The sequence below is a fragment of the Talpa occidentalis genome, unplaced genomic scaffold (genome assembly GCF_014898055.3).
Source record: "Talpa occidentalis isolate TD23 unplaced genomic scaffold, MPIMG_talOcc4v2.1 talOcc4.10, whole genome shotgun sequence".
In the NCBI taxonomy this organism is placed as follows: Eukaryota; Metazoa; Chordata; class Mammalia; order Eulipotyphla; family Talpidae; genus Talpa; species Talpa occidentalis.
Window position 1 is genome coordinate 52,910,406 of NW_023600993.1, and position 12,313 is coordinate 52,922,718.

At 39.8% G+C, this 12,313-nt stretch overlaps 1 protein-coding gene across 2 annotated transcripts in view; it reads right to left on the reverse strand.

Annotated features, from left to right (window-relative positions):
* LOC129145845 (forkhead box protein P1-like) overlaps nucleotides 1–12,313 on the reverse strand; it is a 45,733-nt gene continuing 33,420 nt past the window's right edge. For both annotated transcript variants that reach the window (XM_054695489.1, XM_054695490.1), the window contains exon 2: nucleotides 1–4,282. In XM_054695489.1, coding sequence (XP_054551464.1) covers nucleotides 3,900–4,271 — 372 coding nt within the window. In that variant the 5' untranslated portion in view covers nucleotides 4,272–4,282 and the 3' untranslated portion in view covers nucleotides 1–3,899. The remainder of the gene's footprint in view (nucleotides 4,283–12,313) is intronic.

A 12,313-nucleotide genomic window follows, 5' to 3' on the forward strand; every position in this document is an offset into this window, starting at 1 on the left:
TAGTATTTGTTGCTGAGCTTTATAATGGAGTAGTGCATATCCAATACAGAACTTTTACAGACCTTGAAATGGGACAGGCATAATAGGAACTAAAAAGCGGTTATGGTATCGGATAGAGAATTACTCAAAGGCTAAAAGAAAATGTTCGGAAACTCTATCAAATTATATCATTAGGAAACTATTGTTATAATAGTTTCATGGCCCAGATATAAGTAGAGTTGAAACATTACAAAGATAATACATTTAGTTTTGAAGAAGGAAGACGGTTTGTGAGTGTGTTGGCGGAATCCTCCAGCTAATGGCAGCACCTCTCCCTTGGCTGATGGCTTCTGAGTGATGATGGCACTTTCCAGACCAGAATCGCCAACTCCACTGCCCAAAGGGCTCAAGTGAGCTACACTGCTGGGTGGGAGCTAGAGGAGACTGGAGGGCTACAGACTCCTTGAATTAAGCAGTAATTCATCACACATCAATCAGTACCTTTGCAGGATTATCGGCCCAGGGTTACCAGATCTTCTGTTTTTTCCAAGAAAAATGAAAAGGCAAGATTCCCCCATCTTTCTAGGCTGTTTCAACTAAGTAATTTTTTCAACAATTCTGTTTGGATCCAATTTGTCCATTCCGTTGACCAAACCCAGCACAGAAGTCACACACTACTGTAAATGTTTGTGAGGACTTGTCATTCTGAAAGGGAATTTGCTAACATTTGTAATTATCACTGGTAATATGGATCAAACATGGACAGATTTGCATTTATTTATTTTAAATCCTGATGCTAGGTAAAAGTTCTCCCTGTGTCATCGATGATTATAGTGGTGCAACTGGAAAGTTCTATAACATTCAGTATAATTAACTCATTTTTGTACCAAGCCCTTTTAAGCCAAATCTTTTTGTTCCATGGACTTCTAACATATTTTACAGTTCTAATTCTCTTCTACTATCCTACATTAATCAAAGCTGTAACCCCTGTTGTCTTTGTACTACAGAATCAGAATGTGCCCCTGGCGAGGAATGGGGGAAAAGTCAACAGGAATTAAATTTCAGTGCAACTGTTTACTCAACTGTGGCCTGCAGTTATTGAAATTTTATCCGTGGTTTTGTGTGACTACCGCAGTAATGAATTCAGCATGGCTGTGATTTTCTCACTGCTGGTATTCTCACTTCAAGTAAAAACCTGTAGAATAAAAATGACGAAAACACCCAAGACCATCCTGTTGACTCTGATTTCTCCAAACTGTTTAGTTGTTGTATTTTTTCAGTCTGGACTAAAACTCTAGTGCTGTGAAACTTTTACAAGCCTGCAGCTTTTTCTTATTTCATCTACAGATTTCCTTTTCCCCCAACAACCTGTTGAGAGCATCATCATACACTTAGGGGAGTCAAACAGCTGTCGGTATTTTATTTTAAAAGACCTAAGAGGCCTGCCAACCACAATAAGTGGGATTTTAGCCACAACCATAGACCAACTGCTTTCTTTCTTTCCAAAATATATTAAAGGCAAATAGAAAGAAAATTGTTAAAAACAATATTAAAAGTGAGTTGCAAAATACAACCAAAAGGTTGTATCAATATATCAATATATCAATAGCCCATAACAACAAGTTTTCCAAAGTGGTAACAGTAGAGGGGAAAGAAGTAAATAACTCATTTTGTTTTTAAAGATGTTTAAAATGCATGTTTATAACTTTTTTCTGTGCAGCCATTGCTGTTGCTATTCTTGGAGTTAGAGGTGAGTGTATCTATGTGTATTGATGTTATATATATACATATATAAAGTTTTTGATGGGTTTACTACTTGAGATAGTCAATCATTTTCAGTTCTTCAAATAAAATTCAGAAGAAGTCAATTTCCCATTTAGTCAGTGTACTCTAAATACTAATAATTACTTGGGGTTCATACCACATATGTTAATGGTACCACCTCAACTATTCATTAAGGAAATAATCGGCCTTGACCTCTATATAGTAGGGGCATAGAAAATGGCAGTCCAAAATACGAACTATTTATTCTCCATATAACCATAAATATCTGAAAACACCACATGAACATATGTTAGCATATAAACATATGTTAGCACAAATACGTGAATACCCTTCTAGCATCTTCACTAGCAATCTCACTGGTTAGAATTGGGCCATTCGCACTAATTAAATGCACAGACTTTATATATAATTTACATAGTAAATTCCAGTGACAAGATACCCAAGGTATAGGCACAAACAGGTTTGAGCTGCCAACAAAAATGGGTCAAATCACTTAAGAATTAAGACCTTGGCTGGTCTTACAGTTATTTTCCTTTTCATTCTTTTGTATCTTTCCCCCAACAGGTTCCACAGTCTCAAACTGGGTCTACCAACTTCTAACAAATTAAATATCTAATGACCCTTTTCATTTAAAAAAATTCTTAACAAGAAGAAAACATGCTTTAGCCCCTTCAAAAGGTATATCCCTAACATAAGAAGGGATTCCCTTTGTTTCTCTGAATCAGATTTCAAGAAAATGGTGTGAGAAAAGGTTTGCCTTTTTCATCCCTCAGCCCCCAACCTATCTGTATCATTCAGAAAGGTCTAAAGAGCCATCTTTTTTCACCTTTTTCCAAATGGCACCATAATTAGGTATTGAACAAATATAGTGAAAACTACCATGAAGCAAAACCTATCCATTATCATTAACAAAAGCTAATAAAAACTTTATGATTGCAAAAATAATGTCTTTCAGGAAATGCTATTCATTTAAATTTTCATCAACAACTGGAATCATCTTTAGCATTTGGAAATCTTTTTACCAATCACTCACATGTACTCACATACTTAGAATGTAGGAGGGAAGGGGACATCCCACCTTTATATGCATATTGGGGAGCCACCAATAAGAGGGCATTTAAAACATTAATAGAGGGCCTCGGGCCTCCCGGGTGGCACAGCGGTTGAGCACTGGGCTGTGAAGCTGCCCACAGCCTCTGCAGTGCTGGTTCGATCCCTGGCCACCGGCAAGGCGAGGGTCCCACATGGTGCGCAGACCTCTCCTGCCATGCCCACTGCTCCCCTCAGCAGTGTACTTCATCAGTCTGCCTGTTCTGCTCCCCGCTCTGGCTCTGGTGAATTCTCTCACCCTCCCACACTTCTGATTTTACTCAGTGCTTATATAAATAAATCTTTTTTAAAGAAAAGAGGACCTCCCCGGTGGCGCAGCAGGTAGAGTACAGCGCTGTGAAGCTGCCCACAGACTCTGCAGTGTGGGTTCGATTCCCAGCCGGCCCTGAAGATACCCACATGGCACGGCAGACCTCTCCTGTCTCTCCCGCTGCTCCCCTCAGCAGTGCTTTCGGTCCTTCTGTCTGTTCTGCTCCCTGCTCTGTCTCTGGTGAATCCACTCACCTCTGGCCTATACCTCAGCTCTTGTATAAATAAAATAAATCTTTAAAAAAGAAAACATTAATAAAACTTAGCCAGGTACCAACATTCATATGTATACAAGAAACACCGCATGACCCACTTCCCTAAATTCAGGTAGCAGGAAGCAATTCTTCCACTGATGTCTGTGCTGTTGATGTTTTGCTTGATACCCAACTCTGACTGCATTTATGTCTTTCTACTTTCCTTGTTGGTCTACTCTTTTCTCTCTCATATCCCTTATTTTTCTTTAATCCCTTATCCCTTATTTTGTTTCCTCATTCTTAACACTTAGTAAATCTGTTCTTTGTTTGGTTGTTTTTTAAATTAAAGCATAGGGAAAGGTTATTTCCAAAGGTTACTTTTAAGACAACTAGAGTTTCAGTCTGTCCCACCGGCAGCTGAGAGGGAGTGGTCAGAAATCCACTCAATGTCATTCCCAACAACAGCTCCCCAAAAGGGGTTTTCCAAGATTTGGAATTCCCAAGGGCTTGAGATGAGTGTCTTTAAGCAGCCACGCAAACATCCTGCAGTGGACTCAAAAGATGCTGCTTACAGCCAGATACAGGTGAACAGAGAACATTTGTGGAGGGCAAGTGTAAAACAAAGCAGGGAATCCGCATCCGCCACCCTCCAGCTTGGCTCACGCGGGAGAACAGTACCTGCTGCTGCTGCTGCTGCTGCTGCTGCTGCTGCTGCTGCTGTTGCTGCTGCTGCACGTGTGCGAGCTCGGCCACCCCCACGTCCACAGCTGGCGTCTCCCCGTTGGAGCGCCCTTCCCGAAGACCGCTGCACTCTAGTAAGTGGTTGCCGCTGCTCGACCCATTCTGGATGGCTGAACCATTACTTTTTGTCTCAGTCCCAGACTCTTGCATCATGACTCAAAGACCTGAGAGAGGATTTTCAGGAAGGAGTAGGGGAGAAAGAATAAAGCAGCTGCTTAAACAGTTGTTGTACATAAGAAGGCCGACCCTGCTTTAAATGTGGCCAAAATCTAAACAGTTGTTATTCTCTTTCACTCAGTTTATCCCTCATTAGTGATCCAGGCCCTTAGATTTTGAACTGTGGGTTAAAATTCAAGTCTCACTAGTACTGTTTCACATGATTTTCCCCCAGGAAAAATATTTACAGGGGAACCTAGAACTTGTGATTAAATTTCTACGATTATATATGGATGTTTTACATGAAAACCAGTAAGTCATTCTATATAGCACATTGGGTATAACATTAAATTCTAGAGCATGTGGATTCTATTTGGTGATGGCCCACTTCTGGAGAAATATTCTCTAACTTCAACCTATCAGGGGTGACACCCATAGCCAGGAAAGCCCTCTAGAGTAATTCCTCCGATAAAGCCTGACAGTCAAAGGCCAGAAACATTTTAAAGATTTACACACCTTGGAATCATTCAGGTACTTTAACTTTTCAAAAATTGGCCATTCCATTAGGATAGGTCACTTTCATAGAAGGGGGGTGGGGAAGCCCTGTTTTTCAGAAACTAAATAAATTCAGAATCTAATCTTTGTCTATGGTTAAAACTACTGGAGACACCCCATTCAAAATTAGGCATTTCTCATGTTGGATTCTCTCATGATTGATTACTGCCTTCTGGTTTAATTTAAGGCCTGGAAGATCTGGGCATTCTAAAACTTATTCTGGAGAAAATCTTGCCTAGGTGTAGCTACAAAAAGGTCTTATGTTAGAAGTACTAAACATCTAACAACAACAACAACAAATATTTAGTGTACAAGGAGTAGCTAGAGACCATTGGCTACCTGTAAACACATTTCACATTGTCCTTGTGACTGTCCAGTGCAAAACCATTATCCCAAGAAACCAATCCAGCTTTTATTTTCCCATTGACAAGCCTGATGAGAGTCGCTAATATCAGTGATTACCACATACCTAACTCAGGCCCGATCTACTGCAGGTAATTTATAAATAATCCCCAATTTAGTTTTGATGACAACTGCCATCCCCAGTATGCAGATGAAAATAACTTAGCAGCATGGAGGTTATTTTAATAGCTATTGTCTTAATGTGCCTAACATATATCATCGTGGCATGGTTGACACAGGATGTGAACAAGTTCGATCTGATGTCCAAGTTCTTAACCACATGTTTTCTTAAAGTTGAGGTACAGTGAGGCCCAAGTGACAAAAATGGCAGGGTCATAGTCCAAGTTCACGGACTTGGTCTTTGAAAAATAAAAAACCAACAGTAACCAAAGGATGTTGCCAATTCCAACATCAAAGCTGACAAATTCCTGAATAATTAATACTTTAACATGAAATACCAATCCCAGATAAAAGAGCAGAAAACCCTTAACACAAATTTATTTGAATCATGGAAAGATGTATGGACAACCAGTAATACAGATGTCTCCCTCACCAGTGAAATATGTGACAATAGGAAAATTTAAACATTCTGGACATCCTTACAGGAGATTGCCCTCTTATAGAATTAGCTGAGTATCTTTTCTATAGGCTTGCACAAATATCAAATAGAAGTGTTAAGAGCAGAGAAATTCTCATTTTTCTTGATTCTTTTTATGATCCAACTTGAACACAAAGACATAAAACCAGAAAACATATTTATTTTAAAGTTAATCCAGTTCTGAAGTGGATTAAGAATGGCATTTTTTTCTTAACAGGTGGGAAACCAAATCAGAAGCAACAGCTGATTCACTCTTGTGTCTTCAATCAGACGTTCTGATAATTATATTCCTTTAAAAATTGTTTTGGGCCTCACTGGTGGCACAAAGGGTTAAGTCGCAGCACTATGAAGCTATCCACAGCTACTGTCGCACAACTTCGATCCCTGGCCAGGGAGCTACCCACATGCCACAGCAGACCTCTCCTGTCTTGCCCGCTGCTCCCCTCAGCAGTGTATTTTGGTCGATCTGCCTGTTCTGCTCCCCACTCTGTCTCTGGTGAATCCTTTTACCACCCCCACCCCCACACCTCTGGCCTGTATCCCAGTTCTTATATGCATAAATAAGTAAATCTTTAAGAAAATTTAAAAAAATAAAATTAAAAATTGTTTCATAGCCTTGCAGAGCAGAAAAGTCTATCAAAAATAAACAACTAAACCTTTCTCTAAAAAGCAGGTAATGCAAGTACCTTGTTCATTACCAAAGGGGGGAAAAATCAATTTGTGAAAACCTAGGTATTTCCCCCACAATGTTTCACTTTCTTTTATGTAGATGCTAAGGAAAAGACAGTATTTAGGTATTTCAAGAAGACAATGGTTGTCTTAGAGTAGTTAGCTGGGAAATCAACTTAATTATTAGAGTATGTTACAAGCATACCTAAGGAAAAAGCAAAAATAACTTTTTTTTTAAATCTTCTGAAAAGCCTGTCCATGGCAGACTGACCAGACTCTCAAAAACACTGCCAATAGATAAATTCTATACCTGCCCTTAAAATGGGGCAGATTTAGCCAGATAACCTGTTCTCCCAGAGCAGAGCTACAGATATAATAATGCTGTGTTCAAATCATGTGATCCCTGAGGTCCCAAACGTGAAAACAGTGTCTAGGAGACTGACCCTGCTTCCATTTTCCTGGGTTAACACCATCCTGGCGGGTGGAAAAAGAACCATCTTCAGTCCACAATTTGATGAGGTTTTGCTGCACACAGTTGCAAAGCGGCCTGCCAAGTCCTCCAGTACAACTTCTGCAGGCATCAAGCCAAACAGCTTGGCTTACGAATCAGGTTTGTGAGAGTACAGGCTTTGTGACCAAAATTGCATAAAGGATTATTTTGGTCTGAGGATGTCCTTAATTAGTCAAGTGCTAACAGTAGTATGTAGGTTGGAAGATTTAAAATTTCCCATAATCTCCCACACCAATCAGGAGAAAACAGCTTTTTGAAAAGCACATGTGAAAAATTTGGAGTGTCGATGTCTAAGAACATTTCTAACAATATCTGGGCTGGCAAATTCTCTTTCTATGTTCTAAGCCATTTAAGAAGCCTTTATATCTGTATCACACTTAACAAACTGCAAAGCCCTGTGATGTACTTTTCAAACTTATAACAAACCCATGAGGGAGAAAAAAGGGCAAGTAATATCATCCCCACTTTACAGATAAGAAAACTAGAGCTCAGCAGGCTGATAGATAGATGCAGCCATCATTCTCCATTTCAGAAGTGAAATTGTCCATTCAATAAATGACAGAGGATATTCAATTTGCAAAACCCTAGCCTAGGTGGAGAATTAGTAAGACAATGAAAACTAAGTTCTAGAAAAGATACTAAGGAGGGTGGTCAGTGGACAAAGAAAAGCATCTAACATGTAAAGTGCTAGCATTCTTAGACAAGCAACTGTATTTGTCATTTTCTATTGAGATTTATAATTTTAGTGCCACCTGAAACAAAAGCAAGTTACTATATTCAAGAGCCCTCTGCATTCTTTAACATACAACGCCAAACCCTCTTTTCTTATGGGGACCTTGTCTTTGGCACTCAGTTTGTATAACCTCTGCTTTACCCCCAGGAGTCCCTATAACCAATGAAGTGCTTTGCTTCAAGAAAAATTGAGAATGAGAAAGGATGCACAATCATTCCAAGAGCCTCAATGTGAAGGCGTGGCACCTAGAGGGCAGCTCACCCCGTGACCAGGAACAAGTCCCTTTTCCAGAAACAAAGCCAAACTTCCCTCTTTCTCTCTCCTCCCAGTGACCAGGCCTGTTTAAATCACATATGATCCACTCAATACAACCCTACAAAGACTGTTGCCACAATCTTGTGGGTGTCAGAAAGCTAAAGAAAGTCAAAATGGCCTACTTTTCATCTTGCTTGGAAACATTACTGAGCTACTGATTTCAAAAGATTGATTTTTGTGCTAGAGGGACTTGTAGAAAAGGATAAGGACTGCGTTTAGCATGCTTATTTATTGTCGATGCCAACAGAGCTGCTCTCTGGAAGTATTCTGGAAAATTCATAATGTCCAGGCCAATGTATTTATAGTAAATTAAAGCAATGCTTTATTATTATGATTATTTCCTTGGTTACAGTGTTGATGCTGAAAATTTAGGGAAAATAAAACCCTTGCTATCATGCTTGTGAAAGATTTTAAGCTAACAAAAAGTTCAGTCTTGATTCCAGGGCAGTTAATTAAGGTTGACCAAGTCAGGCAGAAGTAAATTAACTTGGCTGATCAATTATTTATATGAAGCAGAATAAATGCCCTTAAAGAACTTGGTCTGTTCATGAAAGGATGTGTAAATTAAACTAAACATCGTTTTGTAAAATATATTTCTACTTCTATGGGGAGAAGAGAAGAAAAGTTAATGGTGAAATCACTTTTAGGCAAATGATTAGAGTGATTACACAGCCCCCCTCCCCCCAAAAAAGGAAAACTCCTCTTTCTCATTGTTCATCCATGTGCAGAGAGAGAGGGAAAATGGCATGCAATTCAGGAGAGAACAACAGAAGTTCTTGGAAAAAAGGAAAAGAGGGAGGGAGGGAGGGAAGGAGAGAGGAGAAAAGGGAGGAGAGAAGTGGAGTGTGGGGGGAATTCTCAGAGTGGAGACATACTATGAATTTTTGTATTTCTGAAATATTGATCACATGGCTCTCTACTCCATGAAAAGTTTATACACTGAACAAGAAAAGAGGATGGGAGTCATATTAGTGCTAGCTTAAAATTAAAACTATTTAAAATCCTCATGCTACATCACGAAGATTCAAAATTCTTAACAATCATGTTCATTGCTGTTCAGGGAAAGTGAAGAAAAACACTTCCACCTCTAGATCTCATCAGGTAAAGGGACATTTAACTTGCAAAAGGTTTATCTGACAACACAATACACACAAAGGCATTTTAAGGAGCAAGCTATAGCTCAGGGGGTCCCCCCAGGAGGCAAATAGTGGGATGGCCTGGGATACTAAAACCAGCTCCTTTCTAGTGGGTGTTACTCTCATTTAAAATCCAGAAAGGGGCCTCCCTGGTGGCATAAGGGGTTAAGATGCAACCTATGAAGCTGTCCTCAGCCACTGCAGCACAAGTTCGATCCCCAGCCAGGGAGCCACCCACATGGCGTAGCAGACCTCTCCTGACTCGCCCGCTGCTCCCCTCAGTAGTGTATTTCAGTCAGTCTGCCTGTTCTGCTCCCCACTCTGTCTCTGGTGAATCCTCTCACCCCCTACACCTCTGGCCTGTACCCCACTTCTTGTATGCATAAATAAATAAATCTTCAAAAAAAAAATAAAATACAGATAGCTCTGAGACTTAATCTATAGACCACCGGAAAAAAAATAGAATAAAATACAGAAAGAGAGTGAGATCCTTTCGTGGAGGGCTGGAGCAACGGCTCACACTGCATTGCACGGCTACTGGAGCAGGTGGCAGTGAGGAGACGATAGGCTGCTGGAGGGGACTACAGGGAAACTTAAGGTTTAAGGAAGCACGTGAGGAAAGGACATGATAGAGGCAAATGGCCTCGAGATGCTGATTCATGGTCTACAAGTGGGAGTTTCACCGCATACTCTTAAAGAAAAGAAAGCAGGAAAAAAAAATAAAACAAGAAAAACAGTAGCCACTTATTTCTCATCTGAGATTACTTCCACAAATTGTGAACCCATCTTCAGACCCTCTGTCTACTGTCCGCACTGGCAGGGATCCCATTCATGAAAAGACCATCCCAGAGCCAAGTTTAGGAAGAGAAGTTGGTATGTGCCCCATGAAGGCACCATCTTCCGATACCAAATTTTCATAATTATAACAGAAAGGCGTAAATTTTCTAATGCATGGCAGTTCAAAAAGTAATCAAGGGAATGAGCCGGAGGGCTATTTTAATGTATGCAAAGCTAGTGACCCACAGTAAATGAAGGTAAGCTACAATGAATGCAAAGTAATGCACACATACTGAAGTCCTGGTCTGATGAGGGAAGGCTAAAATTAACACCCAATTAATTTCCGAATTGACAAACAAATGAAACCCATAAATCTACTTTCTCATTAATTTTCTTGTGGTATAATTTAAAGCAGTAATATGAGGGCAAAAACTGAGCATTATCCATCATAAATATCAAAAAGATAGCACTGTAACACCATAAATTATGCATATTACCTGTTGTTAAAAATGATTTATGGATTATCAACTTTAGTGTGCACTGCAGATGTCTAGATCTATGTTTAAAAATCTGGAATTTCATGTAGCATTTAGGAAGAAAAAGTTCAGAAGCAATGACATTGTCAAAAGCAGGTTAAAAAAAAAAAGTAGCCACTTATTTAGGCACACAGAGATCAACTGGAATCTTCCTGGGCCACAAGTCAGTGGAGGCTAAAAGTGCTATGATAGGCTAGCCTCTCAGAGGAGGAAAAACAGATCTGCCCCGGAAGCACCCTCCAAGAAAGCACTGGCATAGGTGCCTTAAAGGAAGGACTCACCTCCCCTGCCTCAGGAATGCAGGAAACACAAGGTTTGGTGCTTACAAGAAATGGATACAGGCAAGGCCACCTTGGGGAGCGGCTCAGACAGTCAGTGTGTTTGCGTGTGTTGGGAGTCTGAGTTCAGGGGACCTGCCACTTGGGAACTCAGTGATACAAGGAATCCTCAGCTAGCGAGGAGTCAGGGAGGAACATTATGTTCATTGTTAATAATTAAGTAGTTTCTTTCCTTTATATTCAAAGGAAGGGAGAAAAAGAAATAGGAACTAGCTTGTATTTATCAATTGAACCAGAAGTACTTTATATTTATCAGTTAAATGGAAGAAAGGAATTCAGATAAAAATGATTTCCTACCCCCCTCCACCTCCATTTGTTTAATAAAACATTATTTTTAATCCTTTATCTCAAACTTAACTTTAAGACATGCCTTAATAGGAATTTAATACATAATTGCTGCATTTTTAACTAAATGAATACATGACAGAAGAATCCAAGTCCAACTTTTCAATCAAATGAGATCAAGGCAGTGTGTTAACCACCACCTTTTATGTTCCTAATTTTAAAATACTCTACTTCCTGTACTTTTGGAATGACTAACAGTTTTAAAGTTCTGGGTCTCAGAAAATAACTTAAATCAGTAAATCATTTTCAGTCCTAACTCAAGTAGGATTGTCCCAGTTGTTAAAAATTTAATCAACCAATGAAAAACTCTACAGGATGGACACTCAACATACAGAAGGTCAGTTCAGAGGGACTGGAAATGGTAAAGACCAGGATGTATCATTTTTCCTGTAATTTGTAACTCAAAGAAGCATTAGAGGAGTAGAGTGATACTAAAATAATATTCGGAATGAAAATATGGTTTCTCTTCCTCACCAGGTTTTCAGTAGGTAGATCAGAACCTTCATATTTCTAAGGAAAAGAGATTTCTGAATTCCAGTAGCAAGGCAGCAATGCTGGTCAGAGAAACTGTAGCTGTCGCAATCAACACTGTCTTAGTCAAAGGTTCTTGGTCACTGTGATCTTTGTAAGGCATCAGTGAGCACTGAGATCACCCCCTCCCAACCCAAGTTATCCATATCTAATTTATATTTTTAAACTGTCAGCTACTGTTGGTCCAGTTTTCCTTCTCTCCCAGTCAGCACGTAAGAGTTTAAGTGTTGTCATCACAGCAGCTGTGAGTAAACAAAGAAACCACTCCAGGGAACAGAACTGCAGAGGGGAACACAGCCCCCTTCCCTGGCACAGTGGCTCAGACGAGCTGGAATAATCAAACAGACCGAAAGGAGCTTTGCCTGTCCAGTGCTAGGCTTTTTGCTTTCCACAAGGAAGCCTCTGAAGCCTAGGGTATGAGAGGTGTCAGGTGTTCTGGGGAACTTAATTACAATACATTTTTATGGAATAAAATAGGTTTTAAGTTTGAAAAGTAACAAAGCCTGCAGAACTTGACTCATCTGAACATTCAAACCGCTGAACTCATAGCAAATAAAGTGACCAGTAACCAGTTCAGAATTTATTTCCCATCT